Raw genomic sequence first — 20504 nt, 5'->3', positions numbered from 1 at the left:
GAGATCCGTCTTGAGTTTGGTTTAACAGATGAAAGCCAAGTCGTGCAGAACTCTAACACATTTTCTGAGCTCTCCTCTATATCATCTGTTAAGTTCTTACAACAAACTATGATATTAATAAAAAATAAAAACTGGGGCTTACAGACCAAAGTGGGTTCAAAAGTCTGACATGGTGGCCTACTGCTATAAACCAAGCTATTCAGGGGGCTGAAACAGGAGGATCACAAGTTCCAGGCCAGCTTGGGCAGCTTAACAAAACCCTGTCTCAAAATAAAAAATAAATGGGGCTGAGGATGTAGCTCCATGGTAGAGCACCCCTGGGTGTGATCCCCAGTGTAGAGAAAAGCAACAACATAGGGAGTTCATGGTTCGAATTTTAAGTTCCCTTAGGGCTTTGTCCTTTAAACACTTTGGGGACCCAGGATATAGCTCAGTGAAGCAGAGCCTGCCTGGCAAGTGCAAGATCCTGAGTTTGATTCCAGGTTCCCATAAATAACTAAATACTATAGCTATATTCCCTCTGCCACGAACAGTCTGACTACAGGCTAACACTACAAATTGTGCTGAGAAGTGCACTCATTTTGTACAGCAAATACTGTGCTCCTACAAGACTTTTCCCAGAATGCGGGCAACATGGGAACAACGATTGTTACCTTCGTATTTATCCCCATTGTTAGGTAGTGGGAGGCACTCACTAGAAAGTGATTTGTCAAATGCAATCGGTTAAGAAGTGGACCTAGCCGGGCATGATGGTGCACGCTCCTAATTCCACTATTCGAGAGGCTGAAGCAGGAGGATCTCTGCAAATTCGAGGGCACCCTGGGCTACATAGTGTGAGTTCAAGGCCAACCTGAACCGCTTAGCAAGATGCTGTATCAAAAAAAATGGACCTGTTACCCAACCCCTAGAGGGCGCTGCCCTAGCGCTAGGAGCTAGGCGACCTGCACGCAGGACTAAGATAACATTGCTAGAGGAGAACGGCCTCGGGGTTCTGGGAAGGTCCAGGCGGAGGCCCCGCCCCTAGCCCTGGCGCATGCGCAGCGCCGTCCGGCTGGCCCCGCCCCGTTTTAGTTGGGCTCCCGCCTCTGTCCAGGTAGGGGGAGCGGGCAGGGGAGGGGCTCACGGGAGAACCGGGCTGGGTGCCTCCGGTGCTGGGGCTACACTGTCGGGGAAGCCTAGCTTCCGGTGTTACACGGGGCTGTTTCTGCGTCTGCCCCTTCCGGGGTGGGGGACAGTTCCTGGGCGCGGGGGCCGCCGAGGCGCTGACACCCGCTTTAATCCGCGCAGCCCTGCGGTCGCCACTCCTCTCCGCCGCCGCGCCCGGGCCGCGTCCCCACCCCGGAGTCGGGTGTCCTGGGTGTCCTGAGGACACGCGCTGGCCCGCTGCCCTCCGCGTCCTCGCCGCGGGCTCCTCTGCCAGGGCGCCTACGTGCGCCCGCCTGCCCGCGCCTTCTGCTCCAGTTGCTGCCCGGCCGAGCGGAAAAGAAAGGCCGGCGCTCTGCGGGCTGGGAAGCGGGGCGCTCGGCCGCCCCGGGCCCCTGCAGACGGAAGCCCGCTCTGACGTCTCGCCGGGTAATGGGGACCCGGAGGCAGCTCTGAGCGGCGCCATCGAGACCTCGGCCCCGCGTGGAGCTTTCCTCGTGACACTGGGGCGAACGCGGGGGGGCTTCTCCCTGCTTCTCATTCTGCAGCTGCAGGAGCCCCCTCTTATCCACGGTGTGGTGCAAGTTACTGAGGTCAACTGAAGTGGTAAAATATGAAATGGAAAATTCCAGAAATAATTCATAAATTTGAAGTATATTGTTATAATTGTTGTAAATTTCTTACCATGCCTAATTTATAACCTTTACCATAGGTATGTATAATAAAAAATTATATATACATATCTACGTATATATATATTTATATATGTGTGTTACTATCCTTGGGAGGGCTGGGGTGTACCCCCAAGGATAAGGCGGAACTCCCATATCAGCCCTGTTATGTGCTAAGCATTGGGTGAGGTCAGCGCTAGAAGTCTTGGAGGTGCGCTTGCTGGGATATCGTGCCTGACTGAAAGAGGGACAGAACGTGTGTGGAAGCGGATCTAGCGTTTACTGCGGTGCCTGGCAACCAGGAGCCCTCCTAACCCTTCCCTAAGTGAATGAGGTCTGGTGACTGAGGGCGCAGGGGTGCATGGAGAGGGCAGCTCTGCTCATCCCACCCCTGCCTCCCCAGGGCTCCTGCAAATAAAAGTAATTAGGTTGAGCTTTTAATCACAGCTGGTTTCCCAGGCAGGCAGACGTGGAAAAGGAGGGAAAGGCAGAAATCCTGGGTACATGGGGTGCTGAACAAGCTCGCTTGCCTCTTTCTGGGAGCCCCCCCCCCAACCCTGCAGTTTGGCTGTCAGTAATGTTTTCTTGTCTCCCTCAGGACACTGGGTTCCCTAGGAGCGGCCCCAAGCTTAATAATTGTCCAGAAGGCAGCTATAAAGGGAGCCTGGGAGGCTGAGTGGAGGAGGGAGCGGAAAAAAGACAACTCAGCAGATCTGGGCACTGAGAGAGCTGAAAGCAGGAGCTTGGTCAGAGGCTGTGAGTCCTGCCTGGCGGGATCTGCTCCTTTTTACCATGGCAGGCCAAGGCTACGGCTATTACCGCGCTGTGATCTTCTCAGCCATGTTTGGGGGCTACAGCCTGTACTACTTCAACCGCAAGACCTTCTCCTTTGTCATGCCAGCATTGGTGGAAGAGATCCCTTTGGACAAGGATGATTTGGGTGAGCCCTGAAGGGCAGGGTGGTGGACCCTGGGACCCAGAACTCACAGGCCACGCTAAGTGTGGCAGTGCAGTGTGCATGGGCATGCAGTGTGCATGGCAGATCTGCACATCAGGGCTGGGCCACTGTGTGCCCACAGGTGTGCAAAGGACTGAGGGGGGTGCTTGTCTGGTGTGGATCTGCCCTGATCCACCAGAGCCCGCGCAGGCAATGTTTATGATGTTTTGGGGAGCTCTGGGCGAGGTTTTTCCACAGTGCGTGCACGCTGACGCTGCAGGGGTTAGCATTGGGAAGTTGGTCGTTTCATGTGGCCTGCATGCCACCCTTCAGGAGGGACAAGATCCCCATCCCATATTGAGCCCATCCATACCCTTCTGCCCATGTGCAGAGGTGGGGCACAGAGCTGCTCGATGCCTCGGACTGGCATCAGGGTGAGGTGAGAGCTCAGGTATATGCAACTCCCATAGAGGGAAGCTGCTTCCTTCTTGTCCCCAGCTGCTGCAGCTGGACTCTAGCAGGGGAGAAATGAAGTCAACCTAGGGCTAGTGCTGCTGGTGGGGCAGGAAGGAGCAGTAGCAGAGGTGGCATCCCCAACCGCAGTTCAGGCTCTTGTTCCTTGGAGAAGGAACCTGTCGTACCCTGCTGGGCAGCTCCACACACCTGACCCCATGCCTTCCTCCACCCCTCCTGTGCCTCTGCCCTGCCCCTAACCCCCCAGGTGTCCTGCTCCCTGCTCCCCTCAGGACTCATCACCAGCAGCCAGTCGGCAGCCTATGCCATCAGCAAGTTTGTGAGCGGAGTGCTGTCCGACCAGATGAGTGCTCGTTGGCTGTTCTCCTCCGGGCTGCTCCTGGTTGGCTTGGTCAATGTAGTCTTTTCCTGGAGCTCCACAGTACCTGTATTTGCTGCTCTTTGGTTCCTTAATGGCCTGGCACAGGGGCTGGGCTGGCCCCCGTGTGGGAAGATCCTACGGAAGGTGAGTGCTTCCAACAAGCCTGCTGGGTTGGCATAGAAAAGGGATGGCGAACCTTTTAGAGCTTTCAGTGGCATAAACAGCCTGCTGCAGCACATGTGCCGTAGGTTTGCCACCACTGGCACAGAGGGTACCTCGTGTGCATGTGAGAGCACCCTTTCTGACCCCCACAGCAGGTTCCTCAGGAGCTCCTAGCCAGCTCCTGTTGCTTGTCAAGATATTTTAGGAGGTGGGATCAGGTGGCAGATGAGGGAATTGGCTCTGCCAAGTAGAAGCATCTTCATCCCTGTAATGTGAGCTTCTGAATCTCCCCAACATAAACCCAACCCTCAACATGGGTTGGTGGCCTGGCACCCACTCTCTCCTCCTCTGCATCACAGTGGTTTGAGCCATCTCAGTTTGGCACCTGGTGGGCCATCTTGTCAACCAGCATGAACCTGGCTGGAGGGCTGGGCCCAATCCTGGCCACCATCCTTGCCCAGAACTACAGCTGGCGCAGCACGCTGGCCCTGTCTGGGGCCCTGTGTGTGGCTGTCTCCTTCCTCTGCCTCCTCCTCATCCACAACGAACCTGCTGATGTTGGACTACGCAACTTGGACCCTACTCCCTCCAAGGGCAAGAAGGGTGAGCCGCCACCCAAGCCAACCGCCAGGGCCCCTTGTTCTTCGTGGATTTTGTCAGGATGTTGTTGAGGACTAGACTTACACCTTGTCCTATGCTTGCCAGTGGATGTAAGGAAGGGGTAGCCATGGAAGTTGCATGGGGAATAAATAAAACTCCATGGGCCAGGGATATAGCTCAGTGGCACAAGTGCCTGCCTGGCAAGCACAAGGTCCTGAGTTTGATTCCTGGTACCAAAAAAATAAAAAACAAAAACAAAAAACAAAACTCATCCCGAGAGACAGAGCCAACCAGTGCTGTGACTCATGTTATACTCTGTCCTTGCTCGAAACAGCAGGCTTCCCTGTTCTAGAGCACATCCTACAGGGTTTGGGTGCCTTCTCCATCTGCCCTAGTTCTGTTTCTCCTTCATTTACTGAGACTTGCAGTGGGGCTGGCAAGCAGACATAAGGCGATACCCTCAGCTGTGCCTGGCTGTGCCGAAGCGCTCTGTCCCTATGGCTGGTTAATGAGGGGGGCAGGGTGGCAGAGCAGAGCTTGAGGCCTGGTCTTGTCCCACCTCCAGGTTCCTCCAAAGAGGACAGTACCCTGCGAGAGCTGCTGCTGTCCCCCTACCTGTGGGTGCTCTCCACAGGCTACCTGGTGGTGTTTGGCGTAAAGACGTGCTGCACAGACTGGGGCCAGTTCTTCCTTATCCAGGAGCGAGGACAGTCCGCCCTCGTGGGTAAGATGATGACCAGGGCATTAAAGCAGGAACCAAGGCAGGAGATGAGGAATCCAGGCCCTTGTTCTCCTTCTCATTTATTTTTCCCTGAGGCTGGGCACTACTCAGGCAGCTATGGCTGGTCACGCTTGGGGTCTCTCTAAGTGTGTGGGACAACTCTCGTATATAACAGCCTTCTACCCTACCTGTCCCTTTCCCCACAACTCCCTACTCCAGGTAGCTCCTACATGAGTGCCCTGGAGGTTGGGGGTCTTGTGGGCAGCATTGCAGCTGGCTACCTGTCAGACCGGGCCATGGCAAAGGTGAGCAGGCAGGGGAGGAAGGAGTGTCCCTTTGGGTCTTCCAGGGTGGCTGAGGCAGACACAGAATAATGGGAGTGCTGGTACACAGGCCTGGTGTCATGTGCAGGTTTAGGTTGGGTGAGGTGGGAACGATTTCACACTACTGTTATCTTCCCTGGGGATATGGAGATAAGGCTATTGGAGGGAGGGTTTCAACAGAGCTCATGGAGAACTTCAGCCTAGCTGTAGGTGTCACTGCTCCAGGAAAACTGGGGGTGGTGGTAGGTTGGGTGCAGCTCCCCAGCACGTGTCCCAGGCCTGTGCCAAGGTGGAGGGAGGGTGTGGAATTTGGCCTTAGGACGTGAGTAGCTCTCAGGGCCGCCCAGAGCTGTCTGGAGCCAAGAACTGTGATGGGATTGCTAAATATCTGACAGCAGAGGCCCTCCTGTGTCAGAGTCCAGAGTGGGCGCCTGATGTCCCTGGGCCTCTACCCGCAGGCGGGGCTGTCTGTCTATGGGAACCCTCGCCATGGCCTGCTGCTGTTCATGATGGCTGGCATGACCGCGTCCATGTACCTCTTCCGGGTAACGGTGACCAGTGACTCCCCGAAGGTAAACACAGACAGCCTGGGCCACAGCCGAGTACAAGGAGAGGCCAGGGCCATTGACTGTCACCATTTCCCTGTTCCTGCCTGGGCTAGTCCTTTCTCTGCCTCTGATTTTCATTTTCAGTTCTGTTTGCAACTCAGCTCTTTATTTTAGTTCCTCTCCTCCACTCTGGGTCTGCTTTTCTTCTCTTTCCTCTGCTCCTCCAGGAAGATGCTTTCTGGACTCCGGCTCTCCACCCTCTTGCTGAGCTCACAGGCTTTACGGAACACGAGGTGCCTTAACGATATCTCTGGTTTCCCCAGTCTTTCACATTTTTGTCCTTGCCCCCTGCCTTGCCCTAGCCAATCCAGCCTATGTAAATACTCAAATACCATCTGAACCAGGGATGGCTCCTGTATCTCCCCTCCCTGCCCGCCTACCCTTGGGTGGCTCAGAGCCCCATCCACCTGCCATCCTGGCTCTATACTGTCAGTTACAGTGGGGAGAGGGGTGAGGAGGGTCGTTCACAGTCTCTTTATTACTGTTTGCTGCTGGGAGCCGAACCCTCAGCTCTCCTCTGGCAGGGGCAGGCAGGTAGGGAGTGGGCTTTCTGACTGAATGCCACCCTGGCTTGCCCTTGCAGATCTGGATCCTGGTACTGGGTGCTGTCTTTGGTTTCTCCTCTTATGGGCCCATTGCCTTGTTTGGAGTCATAGCCAATGAAAGCGCCCCTTCCAATTTGTGTGGTACCTCTCATGCCATCGTGGGACTAATGGCCAATGGTAAGTGATACTTCTAGTGTATCCACCTTGCTCCCTCTCTGCCTTGCTAGAGGCAAGAGCCAGCCCCCCTGCTTCCCCTCACAAGGGCTCAGGCTCTTCCCTCCTCCCTGACAGTGGGTGGCTTTCTGGCCGGGCTGCCCTTCAGTACCATCGCCAAACACTACAGTTGGAGCACAGCCTTCTGGGTGGCGGAAATGATCTGTGCAGCCAGTACAGCTGGTTTCTTCCTACTCCGAAACATCCGCACCAAGATGGGTCAAATGCCCAAGAAGGCAGAGTGAAGAGTCCTGGCTCTGGAGCACCCTCTCCCCTGTGGTTACCCTGCACAGTCCGGGGTGCAGAAAGGGGGGCTGCCCCGGCTAGCGCTGAGCCTTTCACCTTTCACGTTCATCTCTGTACCTTGTCCTTCACCCACGTGGCACTGGAAATTATCAGTGGCTAATGAGGTGTCATCTCTCCATCCTGTGCTTTATTTAAAAGACCTTTGTCTTTGGACTCCCATTAGCTAATTGGTTCATTTCCAGATGAACAGGAAATTGGATGTGCGTGTCCCCTTACCCTTCTGTGTCTCCTCAGCCTTGTCCTACCCCCATCTCACCCATCCCCATCTGAGCCAAGGCTGGCCCTGCAGCTGCAGGGCACCAATGACTTGTGACTTCCACTGTGCCCTGAGGCCTCTCCGCAGTGGGCAACAGCTTTTGCTAATACCTGAGTCTTAGGGGAAGAGAGGAGGCCACCACTCTCACCAACACCCTGAGTACAGGAGGGGAACGAATGGGAGGGTAAGACAATTCGTTAAGGGATTAAAGCTAGATTTGATATAAAACAGTCAGTGACTGATTTTTTGCAAAAGGGGTAAAATAAGCCAGAGACAGCTTTCCTTGGGAAATTATCTTGTCGATACACGGATACTTCCCAGGAATAGGAAAGCGGAAGTGTGGATGAAGCCTTTAAGCTCATGCCTCCTCTGTCTTTAGCTGGACACTTGCAGTGATCATTTTAGAGACAAAGCTATTGGAATGTAGCAGGTTAAACACCGTGGCTGGAGGCTGTACAACAGCACTGAGATGGCTGAACAGTCAGAAAGTACGGACACAGATCCAACGCCTGCAGACTGGAGCAGTCTGTACTTGCTAACTCATGCAGGAGAATGAACTCCCTGAGGGTGGGTGAAGATGAAGTGAGATAAGGCAAGAAAGCCTGGTTCTAAGTCCTGGGCAAATGTTGTGTCTCCATCATCACTGCCACCTCAACCCAGGAAAGTAGCAGATCTGGATGACATTCAAGACACCGGATTCAAGTATTATATTCATTCACTCAGTGAGCACACTTGCTTTGCTTTCTACTGGAACACAGTATCGCCGCTTCTCTGAAGTCCCATACCATTTCTCTCCCTCCCATGCCTTTCCTTAAAACCATCAGTTATGACAAGAAACACTGGATCAAAGGAATGTTTATTACATTTATGGGCCTACTGCCTCCATAAATAAATCTGTACAAAGTCGGGAAGTAGGACCACAATATATACAAAAGGGAGAGCATGGCATTAAGGCTCAGGGATCAGTGTGTGTCATCGGACTCAGCATTCTCCATTTCAACTACACTAGCAAGACTGCTGGGCTGGAGCAGAAATAGCAGAACCTCTGCTATAAGACTAATCTGAATTTGGAAGTCCAATGCAGGTTTATTCTATGACCCTGGTCCGAAAGTCCCAGCCTTCTCTGCTACTTCCAGCGCTAGCTTCAGGTTTTGGTCAAACAGCTCACACCTAGGCCAGACGGGGGAGACACAAAAAAAACTGTGAGGCCTGAGGCTCTTCCCCCACTTTACATACAGACAGGGCCAGTGGAAACAGCACTTGATGGACACAAACTCCAAGAAAAAGTCTTTGTAATTTCTCTGAATAAATAAAGGGCTGGCTGGGCGTGGTGGTGCACACCAGTAAGAGGCTGAGGCAGAAGGATTACCTTGAGTTCAAGGCCAGCCAAGACTACATAGTGAGACCCTGCCTCAAAAATAAATAAATAAATACATAAATAAGGGGCTAGTCATTGTTGTCTTACTTAAAAGTAATATTCTGCTATACCTCAAGTGACTTTGGGGACAAGTACAAGGTCCCGAGTTCGATTCCCAATACAAAAAAAAAAAAAAAAACTTCAAGGAGAGCACAATGCTTTGAACAGTATCTGGCAAATAGAGCCACCTACCTGATGGGCATTTCCAGAGAGTAGAATGGATTCTTAAGGGCAAAATCTGAGTAAATCTCATAAATTTTTCGGAGAAGAGAATCGATTCCAGCTTGCCTAGGATCTGCCAGCACCACAAACTTGATCCCTGGAAAGAGTCCACAAAGATTGGTTACCAAAGGTACCATCAAACAACACCATCCTGTATTTTTACAGTACTTTCAATTTTGTAAAGTACTGTCGTGAGCCCATTTGTATCCATATTGCTACATAAAGAAGAAAAGGCAAAACTTCGAATCTACAGAAGAGACCAGAGAAATGAAGTGACTTTTATTTCACCCAAGTCACTGAGAGACCAGGCTTTAAGTTCTGTCACTTTACTCCTTGTCCTAGAATCCCTCAGCAGAAACAGTGCAAGCAGAGAACACTCTCAGGCCATTTTCAATTGTCTACATTAAGAGAGAGTTGCAATAACACAATCCAAAGGCTACTTTCTTTTCTTTTTTTTTTTTTTTTTTTTTTTTTTTTTTTTTTTTTTTTTTTTTTTTTTTTTTTTGCCTTTTTGAGACAGGGTCTCACTATGCAGTTCCAGGCTGCCTTCAGCTCACTTTGTAGTCCAAGCTGGCCTCCAACTCACAGCAATCCTCCTGCCTCAACCCACTGAGTGCTGCAATTACAGACATGCACCAGGCTCCAAAGGCTATTTTCATATTTTTTTTTTTTTTCCCCCTGGTACCGGGAATCGAACTCATTACCTTGTGCTTGCCAGGCAGGTGCTGTGCCACTGAGCTAAATCCCCAGCCCCCATACTGTTTTTTTTTTTGAGACAGAATCTTGCTAGGTAGTTCAGGCAGGCCTTGAACTTACTATGTAGCCCAGGCTGGCCTCAAACTTACAGTAATCCTCCTGTCTCAGCCACCCAAGTGTTGGAATTACCCAAAGGCCATTTTTGCTTGGCTTTTTAAATTTCATTTTGGAACGTGTACAACCTTATCATTGAGTTTTATCTGAACTCAACATGACCAGGGCTGAACATGCTGGGTGATGTGGATAAAATGAGCTTCAGATTAAATATTGGCTTTGGATTCTCAAAGCAAACAGTAATGTGTCTGTATAACTGTTCTGGGAAAACCTGACACTCCCCGTATTGCTCTCCAAAGTTGTCTTTAGCCAGTCCTTGGCCCAGCCTGCCCGCTCTATCCCCCTGGCCATGAGGAGGCATACCTGTGAGCGTCTGGAAGCAGTGCAGTTTGAATGTGTCTGTCTCCAGCATCTCGATGCCTGAGCTTCCCTGTTCAGGGGACAGCTGGGAGCCTATGGCAAAGAGCCTATAATGCAAAGGAGATAAAGCTGGGAAAGCGCCCCAGTACTGTAAGGGAACAGTGTTTCTCAAACATTTCTACTGAAGTCATCCTATCTAATGAGTTCATTTACTTTTGTAGTACTGAAGCTTGAACCCTGAGCCTTTGCACGTAGCTACACCCCCAGACCATTTTCTATTCATTCATTCCGGACAAGGTCTCACTAAGTCACTAAATGGCCCAGGCTGGGCTTGAACTAGCCATCATCCTGCCTCAGTCTTCCAAAGTGCTGGATCACAGGCAGGCGCCACCACTCTCCGCTGAGGCGTGCATTTTACAGACTAGTACACTAAGGGGAGAGAGTGTGAACTGCCTGGTAGCACTGTCAGAATTTCTTTTAAATTCATTTGATTTCTGCATACACTTTACTACAAAACATTTTACACCAAAAACGTAAAATGAACATTCTGGGGAACGAGTGCATGCTTACTTAGCTTGCGGCTAAGCCTACGCCAGCACATCTCATACCATGGCTAAGAGAAGGAAAAGATTTTTTAAAAGGTCCTTTAGTGGATGGAGTATCAATTCCAAAATGCTTTACTGATGCAATTTACATACCACAAATTCATCTATTTAAAGTGTACAACCCAGTGTTTTAAGTATATAAAGAACTCGGGCAGCCACCCCCCTCCAATTTTAGAGCATTTTCTAATATATTAGAACATTTTCATCTCTGGCAGTCAAGCCTTATCCTCCCAACACCCCCAACAACTGCCTTATTTCAATTTTTGTGTGTGTGGGTACCGGGAATCGAACTCAGGACTTTGAACTTGCCAAGCAGGCGCTGCGCCGTTGAGCAATATCCCCGGCCCAATTGCCTTATTTTATTGATGAAGAAACAGGCGTAGAGAAGAGAGACTAACTTAGGCAAGATCAGCATTGTCAGTAAAGTCTGGGCAAGATGGACGAGTTGTTTTTCTCTTCACAAGTGCCCAAAGAACCATACTAATCCCGCCAGCCTGGAAGCAGGCGCGGGCCGATCTGCAGTGCAGAGAGAGGGGACTTACGAGTGGAACATGGAGGCCAGCATGAGCTTCTCATTGGAGGTGAGGCGGGGCCGGCCGAAGCGAATGGACACCGGGTAATTAGCGGGGTTACCCAGATACTCCAGCACCTCCTTCCCGTCGGCCGTGTACTTGCCGTTCACGTCTGTGCCATTGATGGCCAGCACTGCATGGCCCACTGCAGAGGCGAGGCCAGGGGTCAGCGAGGCTCCAGGCCCGGGACTCCGCCGAGGGGACAAGGGGCCCGGCACACCCCCCTGCCGCCCCCACTCGGCCCCTTCACCCCGGCCCACTTCCGAAGCACGGGCCCCGCCCCCGAGCCCGGCGCACCCCGGATGCCGTCCCGTTGGCCGAAGGCAACCAGCACTCGCTCGTCGTGCAGCTTGAGCAGCAGATCCAGCGGGTAACTGAAAGTTTTCTCAGCCTCAGCGCGCGGCGCGTAGCTGTCGTGCTGATAAATCAGGCCGCCAGCTTTGTTCACCACATACACACTAAAAATTGCCATCGCTGTGGCGGCGGCGCCTGTGCCGAATCCGGGCTCTTTCCGAGGTCCTCGCCCCGGAACCGCTGTCAAAAGACCGTCCTGGTTTCCACGGCGGCGTTCTCCCTGCGCTTGCGCACACGGGGCTACCGCCCGGGCCTGCAAGCTACGTAGTCACGAGGACCTGGTAAATTCTTCTCCGCGTCTGGGTGATAGACGAGGACTGTGTGACTACCCCACTGCTAGCGGCAGAGTCCAATAACCTAGCGGAGGGCAGCGTTCGGGGGCGCGGCTTGAGAAATGGACCCGCTTCCCCACTCCGCCTCGCCCCGCCCAACTTCCTCCGTGTGGCTCCGCCCCTTGCCCCGGAAGTACTTGCTGCGGGCGGAGGTTTCGGGCCCTGCTGGTGAGCCGCGCTTCCTTTCTGTCCGACATCTTGACGAGGCTGCTGTGGTCGGCGCCGCTGTCGGAGCTCCGCGATGGTAAGTTTCGGGGAAGCCGGGGGCTCTGAGAGCCGGGCTGTCTTCGGGCGCAGGGGAGGCCACAGCGCACGGTAGGGCCGCGGGGCGGGCCTCCGCGCGGGGAAGGGGACTGCTGTCCCCATGTGCTCCCGTGTAGCCCGGCGACGCCGTGAAGCGGGGCGCTGGGGAAGCGTGGCGCCGCGCTCTGACCTGCCTGCGCGCCCCGTCTGCTCCTGCAGCCGCCCAAAGACGACAAGAAGAAGAAAGATGCCGGGAAGTCGGCCAAGAAAGACAAAGACCCCGTGAACAAATCTGGGGGCAAGGCCAAAAAGAAGGTAAGCGAGCGCACCTGGGTGATCGGTGTGGCACCGGTTTCTGGAATCCATCCGTAGCCGGGCGTGGTGGCGCATGCCTGTAATCCCAGCACTCGGGAGGCTGAGGCAGGAGGCTCTCGGGGAGCTCCAGGCCCTCCTGAACTACATAGCTAGATCTTGTCTACAAATAATAGTAATTTAGACCCATACTAACGTATTGGAGTTTATGTTCTTGCCGTCACTTTTTTCTACTTGTAGGAAAGGGTGGTACACATTATTTTAAAAAGGCATGGAAATAAGCGGATAAAAAGGTTTGCTTTGGTGATTGTACAGGTTATTTTAATATACTGTGAGTCTCAGCCCATGCTCCAGAGCCCCTGTGATGCAGCATTCAGTTTTGTAACCTATAGCTTAATCTTCAGTAGTAACAAGGAAAGATTCCTTAACATCTGCTGTATGGGAGGGAAAGGGTGTTCTGCCAGGGTTACTGACTCCTTTATTTTTTCCTCTTTGTGAGCAGAAGTGGTCTAAAGGCAAAGTTCGGGACAAGCTCAACAATCTGGTTCTGTTTGATAAAGCTACTTACGACAAACTCTGTAAGGAAGTTCCCAACTATAAACTTATAACGCCTGCTGTGGTCTCTGAAAGATTGAAGATTCGTGGGTCACTGGCCAGGGCAGCCCTTCAGGAGCTCCTTAGTAAAGGTGAGGGTGTGTTGAGATGGTGTGTTTTTAGGGGTTCAGTTGTCTTGACCATGAAATGCATCCTGAGTGCTCTTAGTGGAAAATGTTGGAATTTTGGGTTTTTTTTGTTTTTTTTTTTGAGACAGTCTCACTATGTAGCTTGACTCGAACTCTTGGTGAGCCTCCTGCCTCAGCTTCCTGAGTGCTGGGATTACAGGTGTGAGCCCCCATGACTGGGCGGAATTTTTTTTTTGAATTGTGTGGAATTACAGTTGAACAATGATTATGTACTTTTTAATTTTATTGGTATACTTGCTGTGCATAATGTATCTTGAATTTTTTTGAATTACTATTTTTTTTGAAATTTTTTTTGTCTTTTTGAGGCAGGGTCTCACTATGCAGTTCAGGCTGGCCTTGAGCTCACTTTGTAGCCCAGGCTGGTCTCGAACTTGCAATGATCCTCTTCCTCAGCCTCATGAGTGCTGGGATTACAGACATGCACCACCATGCCCGGCTTGGAATTTTTTAAATATGTGAGAAACATTTTCATTTTTACTGATGCACTAAGCTAAAGCTTGAGTGATGAATCACTAAAGTGAATGGTGTAACTCCACTTTGTCCTTTGTAGTGCTGGAGGAGCATGCCTAGGGCCTCATAAGTAGGTGCTCTACCACTGAGCTATATACCTCTAGCCCCAGAAGTTGTGATTAAAGAAATAGGTTTCTGATTTAAAGGTTAGACAAAGATGCTCATTAGCTGGGTACTGTAGTGTGTGCCTGTAGCCCCAGCAAGGCTGGGGATGTAGCTCAGTGTGAAGGCCCTGAGTTGAGTGCATAATTACCTCTTACCCAAAAAAGGGAAAAAAATCAAGAACTGTAGGCATACCTTCCTGTCTCAAATTAAGCAGTACTATTTTGGAAGGGGTAGAAAACTAGTTTCTGATAGGTAAGGAGTATCTCATAGTGCTAACATGTAAAAATTTTACCTGCTTTCTTGCTAGGACTTATCAAGCTGGTTTCAAAGCACAGAGCTCAAGTTATTTATACCAGAAACACCAAGGGTGGGGATGCCCCTGCCGCTGGGGAAGATGCATGATAAACAGGTGAGCGGGAACCATGGGCTTGGGTGGCAGGTGCATCGTGTCCTCTCCTTTACAAAGTTCTACGGTTCTGATTTTTTTTTTTTTTTTAACAGGTTCAACCAGCTGTACATTTGGAAAAAATAAAAATTTATTATTAAATCAAATGAATGGGTACGTGTGTTTCATAGCAAAGGGCTTGGCGGGAAGAGTATGGGTGGGTGGGGGTTGGTTGTGCAAGAACACCTGGGAATGATCAGCTTGTTTCTTTATGAGGCTGCTGTTTATTCCTTGCTGCAGCTTCAGTTTTAAACTGATGCCTGAAAGGAAATTAAGGGTTAGCAAGGTGAGGGGTGAGACTGCCAAAGAGATGGTGGGTTGGAGCCCTGGCATAGGGTCCGTACCTGGACTGCCAGCGACGCCCGTTGTTCCAAACTCTGCCAAAAGAAGGCAGCCAGCCTGCACTGGTGCTGGAGCTGTGATCGAAGTTGGCCCCGACTCGGTCTGGGGGGAGCTTCTTGAGTTTTTCTTTCTCCTCTGCAATGACAGAGTCTTAAGTGTGAAGACCAGAACTTTCTACCCTTTTAAATCAGGTTACTTACTTTCTTTAAGAAATTCTTCATAGGAAGGTCCTATTTGTTGGTTCCCAGAGCTGTATTCCTCATCTTGAATCATCCAGGGAGGTGTGGCACCTGGTGTAAGATCCATTAGGCAAAAATTAAAGGTTTTGCTTTTTTTTTTTTTTTTTTAAGTTTTTTTTTGGTTTTTTGTTTTTCTCCGGTACCGGGAACCGAACTCACGACCTTGCGCTTGCCAGGCAGGAGCTTTTGCCGCTGAGCTAAATCCCCAGCCCCGGTTTTACTTTTTAATACTGGGTTTGAACCCAGGGGCACTCTGCAACTTACTAGAGCTACACTCACACTTAAAATTTTGTATCTCAAGATGGGGTCTTAAATTGCTCAGGATGGCCTTGAACTTGCCCTCTGCATAGCTTCCTGAATAGCTGGGATTACAGGCATGTGCCAGTGTTTTTTTACCTCACCCAATGGAGAACTAGAAACATTCAAAAATAAAACCCAGGCCATGTATGGTGGTGTGTGCTTATAATTACAGCACCTGGGAGGATGAGGCAGTAGGATTGAAAGATTTGAGGCCCTGTGGACTACACTGTGAAACCCTATGTCAGAATTTTTTTTTTTTTTGGTTTTTTTTTTAGATAGGGTCTCACTATGTAGTTGAGGCTGGTCTTGAACTTGATGACAGTCCTGTGTCAGCCTGCTAGTGCTGGGATTAGGGATTACAACCACAAGACCTTGCATGTCACAGGAGCATTCTTCCTGAGGCTAGTGATGTAGCTCAGTCATGGTTGAAGCTCTGGGTCTGATCTTCAGCACACAACCAAAAAATACTGCCCTTTGTGTCCCCAGAAACCACTAATGTAGCTTTTTTGTGTGTCTTTTTGAAACAGGGTCTTACTATGCAGTTCAAACTGGCCTTGAGCTCACTTTGTAGCCCAGGATGGTCTCCAAATAGTCCTCCTGCCTCAGCCTCCTGAGTGCTGGAATTACACCCGGCCTTAATCTAGCTTTAATTTGTATTTTTTAGCGTTTTTCTCTTAAGTGGTATATGTAATTTGAAAGTGAGGTCTGGCCGTTGATCATAATTATGTTGAGGTTCATGTGTTCTTTATTGTATTTCCCTTTGTTGCTGAGTACTACCCAGTTAATCAGTCCATCTTAACCTGATGAACATCAGGACTGTTTCCAGTTTGGGGGCTGTGTACATTTGTTTTAGATGAGTTCTTTTGGGCAAGTAAGAACAGAAAGGCTGGGTAATAGTGGTAGGTTTATGTCAGAGCAAATCATTAATGGCTAGGGAACATATGTATGTTTGGGGGGCTCTTTCACAAACTAGGCAGGTACTCTACCACTGAGCAGCATCCCCAGTTCTAAACTAAGTTTTGAGTTCTCTGCCATACTCTAGGTATTTAACAGACACACGTGCTGTATCTTGGTTGACTTAATTTTTTTTAAAAGAAATTACAACTTTAAAAACATTGCTTAGAGGGGCTGGGGATTTAGCTCAGTGGCACAGCGCCTGCCTGGCAAGTGCAAGGTTGTGAGTTCGATTCCTGGTACCAGAAAAAAACCAAAAAACAAACAAAATACATTGTGTAGGACCTTACCTGAGTGGATGTTACCAACTCCAGGTACATCCTGTAGTGGAAATGGGGGGAAAAAAGAAATCCTAGATAAGCCAAGAGATGGTAAGGATACATTGAGCTAGTGACAAAGCAGACTAAAGGAGGTAAATACAACTTCTGCCGCAGTGCGGATTCTGTGTTCTCATGATGCTGAATCTTTGAGTGTGATAAATCATTTACACAGTCCTGGCCTCAGGCTCATGGTCTTCACGGTGGATGTGTCCAATATGGTACCTGCTGTTTGACAGGAACACAACCCCACTCTGGCTGGCTGCACACACACAGTTGGGGAGGACATAAGCATCTGTTACACAACATTTGAAGCTATGCATGTTACTTCATCCCTTTACAATAGAGATGACCTTGTAAACCACTGGTGGAAACATGACATTTGAGCTGGGAGCTGGAGGAAGGTAAGGAGAGGAGGGAGAAGAGGCAGCAGCTGTGAGGAGACAGCTGCCAGACTCAAAACACTTTAGGGGCCTGCGTGGTGGCACACCCCCGTAATCCCAGCATGTGGGATGCTGAGGCAGGAGGATCGCTGAGTTGGAGACCAGCCTGGGTGACAAAGTGAGCTCAAGGTCAGCCTGAACTGCACAGTTGAGACCCTGTCTCAAAAAGAAAAAAAAAAAAAAAAACCCACTTTAGGGTACCTGATGTGAGCTGGCAGATGCTCCAGTGGCTTCTGCAATGCAAGATTGCAGAGGGGGAATGTAATTGTCCTGAGGCTGAATTTATAAGGGAGTTAAAGCCGATAGGTAATCTCAGGCTGGCATGCTGACATGCACCTGTGATCTATGGGAGGCTGAGGCAGGAGGATCACAAGTTTGAACCCAGCCTGAGTATTTTAAGTGTCAATAGACTGTTTAAAAAAAAAAAAAAAAGACTGTGTTTGAAAATTTAAAAAAGAGCTGAGGGCGCAGCTCAATGTGAAGGCCCTGGGTGTAACTCCAACCGCTACAATCAATGGATGTATACTCACTGTCAGTGTGAGAAATTAAAGGAGGGAATAAGGATCTGCATCTGTAGCAATTGGAAATACAGGACACTGGTAGGGTTTAGTTCCAGAGCCTGTGGGACACTGAAGTCCAGTATCAAGCTGGAACAGGCCTGGAGGTTAGCAGTCCTGAGTGGCAATGTTGGCAACGCAAGTGTGAATAAGGAAAGAGGAGCAGTGCAGCAGATGGAGAAGCCTGTGGAGGGCACAGCGTGGTCAGGAGAGGCAGGGACACAGAAGACTGTTCAGGGACCTCAGGAGCTACAGGCCCTCCTCTGACCTGCTTGTCCATTGTACCTGGTGGCCAATGAATGTCAGAGGTTGTCCGGGCTCCATCCAGTCAAGTTCTGGAGCTGGTGGCAGGTCCAAGAATGAGGGCTGCTGTGAACTGGAGGCTACTTGGCTGAAAGACAAACGACCCAGGCTGGCAGATGAGGTCTTTGACCATAAGGATGGTAAAAAGTAGCTCTGTCCCCATTTCCCAGCCACGAGGTTGCCAAACTCCAGCAAGTCCCTGACAGCCGTACCTGTTTGTCCCTTTCCTGCTTCCAGGTGCTGAAGAGCCCTCTTCTGGATCTGGCTCTGCCTGAGGCTGAGTTTGATTCAGGAAAAATAAATGTGTCTAAGGTACTCCAGAGCCTGCCTAGGCCATGCCCCACACTCCACACCCCAGTGGCGTAAGGCGGTGCTGCCCAGCCTGCGCGCTCCCTCCCGGCCCTGCCCACGGCTCTGCTGCCTAGGCCTGCCCGGCAGACAGGTCAGGAACCCAAGCCATGCGGCTGAGGAATGGAGTCCTTGAATTCTTAGAAGAGCTGGTGCTTGAAGGGCTGGACCTGGGAAAACCAGGGATCAGTGCTTGTGGATACTGCTCTGGCTCCTCCGAGGGAAACCAACCTCTAAGACAGATCGGACCACCTCCTGCCGGCTCTGCTCCACCTCGCGGATCTGAGCTGCCATCTGTGGGAGACAGGCTGCTTAGAAGGCCGGCCGTGGGGACAGGCATCACAGGCCTCTCCTGTAACTCACCTCTTTGATCACCTCATCCTCTTTTTCCTCATAGTAATCCAAACTTTTCACCATGGATTTCTTGAATCTACCAAAGGACAGACACATAAATCAGCCTAAAACTGCAGCCCCTGCCAGCTGTGAAACAATGTAGAGAATTTTCAAACTTGCAAAAACAAAATAGTAGACCATCTGTGTTTCTCCCACGGGTTCACTATTCACATCAGAAATAGTTCCTCCCACCCCACCCCATGCTGAGCTTGGAGCCCAGGACAGAGCGTGCTAGGCCGGTGTTCTGTCATTGAGCTACAACCCAGCCCTCACTGTTAGTGTGTCTAACATTTTGCCATACTGACTCCGTTTCTTTTATACACACACACCCGCCTCTGTTTTGCCAAAGTAAAAACAGATTCAGCTATGTATAATAATGCACAGCTATAATCCCAGCATTCTGGAAGGCTGAGGCAGAAAGATCACAAATGGAATCTCACCCTGGGTAATTTAATGACTTGTCCTGTTTAAAAAACAAAAAACAAAACAACAAGCTGGGCATGGTGGTGGTCACCTATCATCCTAGCAGTTGGGAAGCTGGGGCAGGAAAACTGCCATGAGTTTGAGGCCAGCCTGAACTACATAGTGAGACCCTGTCTCAAAAACACTAAAACCAAACCAAAAAGAGGGTTGGGGAGCCGGGCCTGCTGGTGCATGCCTGTAATCCCAGCACTCAGGAGGCTGAGGCAGGGAGATCACCATGAGTTTGAAGCCAGCCTGGGCTACATAGTGAGTTCAAGTCCACCCTGAACTGCATAGTGAGACCCTGTCTCAGAAAACAAAACGAAACAAAGTAAGAAAGACTGGGGGCCCGGCGTGGAGGCGCACACCTGTAATCTGAGCACTTGGGAGGCTAAAGCAGGAGGATCACTGCAAGTTCCAGAGCAGCCTTGGCTACAAAGTGAGCTCAAGGACAGTCTGAACTCCATAGCAAGGCCTTATCTCAAAACTTAAACAATGTAAAAAGCACTGGGGGTGTTGCTCAGTGCAGAGGCTCTGGATTCACTCTCCAGTACGCGAAAACAAAACAAAACACTTAGCTTTGTAGCAGATGTACACCCTGACCCAAACAAACTTACTTAAAAACAAACAAAAAATTGCTTCTCTGCAGTCTGGACTTGCCTACCTAGCAATAAAATATCCCCTACCTCACACTACCTCACACAGCTCTTGGTTTGTTTTTTGTTTTTTAGGAGTCCTAGTTTGTAGTTCAGGCTAGCACTGAACTCACTTTATAGCCCAGGCTGGCCTTGAACTCATGGTGAGTCTCCTACCTCAGCTTCCTGAGTGCTGGGATTACAGGTGTGTGTCACCATGCCCAGCTGCGGCCCTTGTTTTAATATGGCCCTTTTTAGTGTGTGAGACAAGGACCTACCCATCTCTTTATTGTCTTGTAAATATAACTGCCTAATTCTAAAAGTCGCTCTTTGGATGTTTTTTGTGTGGGAATTGGGGACTGAACCCAAGATCGTTAAGCACTCAAGCACAGCAAGACCCTGCCACAAAATAAATAAATAAACTAATTAATTAATTAAAGAATAAATTTTTAAAAAGCTAGACATGACTGTAAGCCCACTACTTTAGAAGGCTGAGGTAGGGGGATTATGACCGAGCCCTGTCTGAGCAACTCCAGGACTTAATAAGATCTTATAATTTTTTTTTTTGTCTTTTTGAGACAGGGTCTTACTATGCAGTTCAGGCTGGCCTTGAGCTCACTTTGTAGCCCAGGCTGGCCTCAAACTTTCAGAGATCCTCCTGCCTCAGCCTCCCGAGTGCTGGGATTACAGGTGTGCACCACCACAGCCGGCTTCTTTCTATTTTTTAAAGCAGGGTCTCATGCAAGGCTTGGTGGTGTATGCCCTGTAATCCTAGCACTGGGGAGGCTGAGATAGGAGGATCACTGTGAGCTTGAAGCTAGCCTGAGCTACATAGTGAGTTCAGGATCACCCTGAACTACA

General features: G+C 50.2%; 4 protein-coding genes across 10 annotated transcripts in view; 2 read left to right on the top strand and 2 right to left on the bottom strand.

The window, feature by feature from the left end:
* The first annotated feature begins 1068 nt into the window (after positions 1-1068).
* On the top strand, positions 1069-7551 carry Slc37a4 (solute carrier family 37 (glucose-6-phosphate transporter), member 4). Of its 7 annotated transcripts, none has more exons than XM_013511134.1 (10): positions 1069-1093; positions 2413-2754; positions 3498-3730; positions 4108-4351; positions 4914-5072; positions 5289-5374; positions 5851-5964; positions 6168-6233; positions 6584-6722; positions 6837-7551. In XM_013511134.1, the coding sequence occupies exons 2-10, from the start codon at positions 2607-2609 to the stop codon at positions 7001-7003; spliced, it is 1356 nt and encodes a 451-aa protein (XP_013366588.1). In that variant the 5' UTR covers positions 1069-1093; positions 2413-2606; the 3' UTR covers positions 7004-7551. The 7 variants fall into 7 exon arrangements, with proteins under 7 accessions (XP_013366588.1, XP_013366587.1, XP_013366586.1 ...); XM_013511133.1 differs by lacking the exon at positions 1069-1093 and adding an exon at positions 1484-1572; XM_013511132.1 differs by lacking the exon at positions 1069-1093 and adding an exon at positions 1653-1736.
* A 608-nt stretch (positions 7552-8159) lies between these two features.
* Trappc4 (trafficking protein particle complex 4) lies at positions 8160-12049 on the bottom strand. Its single transcript, XM_005378290.2, has 5 exons — positions 11604-12049; positions 11277-11451; positions 10133-10236; positions 8930-9056; positions 8160-8490 (listed from the first exon to the last, which is right to left on the bottom strand). The coding sequence occupies exons 1-5, from the start codon at positions 11776-11778 to the stop codon at positions 8412-8414; spliced, it is 660 nt and encodes a 219-aa protein (XP_005378347.1). The 5' UTR covers positions 11779-12049; the 3' UTR covers positions 8160-8411.
* Positions 12050-12131: 82 nt separating this feature from the next.
* On the top strand, positions 12132-14434 carry Rps25 (ribosomal protein S25). Its single transcript, XM_005378285.2, has 5 exons — positions 12132-12236; positions 12455-12550; positions 13050-13233; positions 14213-14314; positions 14407-14434. Exons 1-4 carry the CDS (start codon positions 12234-12236, stop codon positions 14305-14307), a joined length of 378 nt encoding a protein of 125 aa, XP_005378342.1. The 5' UTR covers positions 12132-12233; the 3' UTR covers positions 14308-14314; positions 14407-14434.
* The window catches only part of Ccdc84 (coiled-coil domain containing 84), a 12940-nt gene continuing 6855 nt past the window's right edge, over positions 14420-20504 (bottom strand). Inside the window, exons 4-11 of the mRNA XM_005378286.2 lie at positions 18517-18583; positions 18385-18447; positions 18018-18082; positions 17788-17893; positions 16476-16506; positions 14893-14982; positions 14695-14827; positions 14420-14610 (exon numbers count right to left, since the gene is read on the bottom strand). Of these exons, the coding sequence (XP_005378343.1) occupies positions 14547-14610; positions 14695-14827; positions 14893-14982; positions 16476-16506; positions 17788-17893; positions 18018-18082; positions 18385-18447; positions 18517-18583 (619 nt within the window). The 3' untranslated portion in view covers positions 14420-14546. The remainder of the gene's footprint in view (positions 14611-14694; positions 14828-14892; positions 14983-16475; positions 16507-17787; positions 17894-18017; positions 18083-18384; positions 18448-18516; positions 18584-20504) is intronic.

Source organism: Chinchilla lanigera, unplaced genomic scaffold (genome assembly GCF_000276665.1).
Source record: "Chinchilla lanigera isolate Chin_1 unplaced genomic scaffold, ChiLan1.0 scaffold00011, whole genome shotgun sequence".
NCBI lineage: Eukaryota > Metazoa > Chordata > Mammalia > Rodentia > Chinchillidae > Chinchilla > Chinchilla lanigera.
Note: the sequence above shows the minus strand (reverse complement) of the source record. Positions and strands in the feature narration are given on the sequence as shown.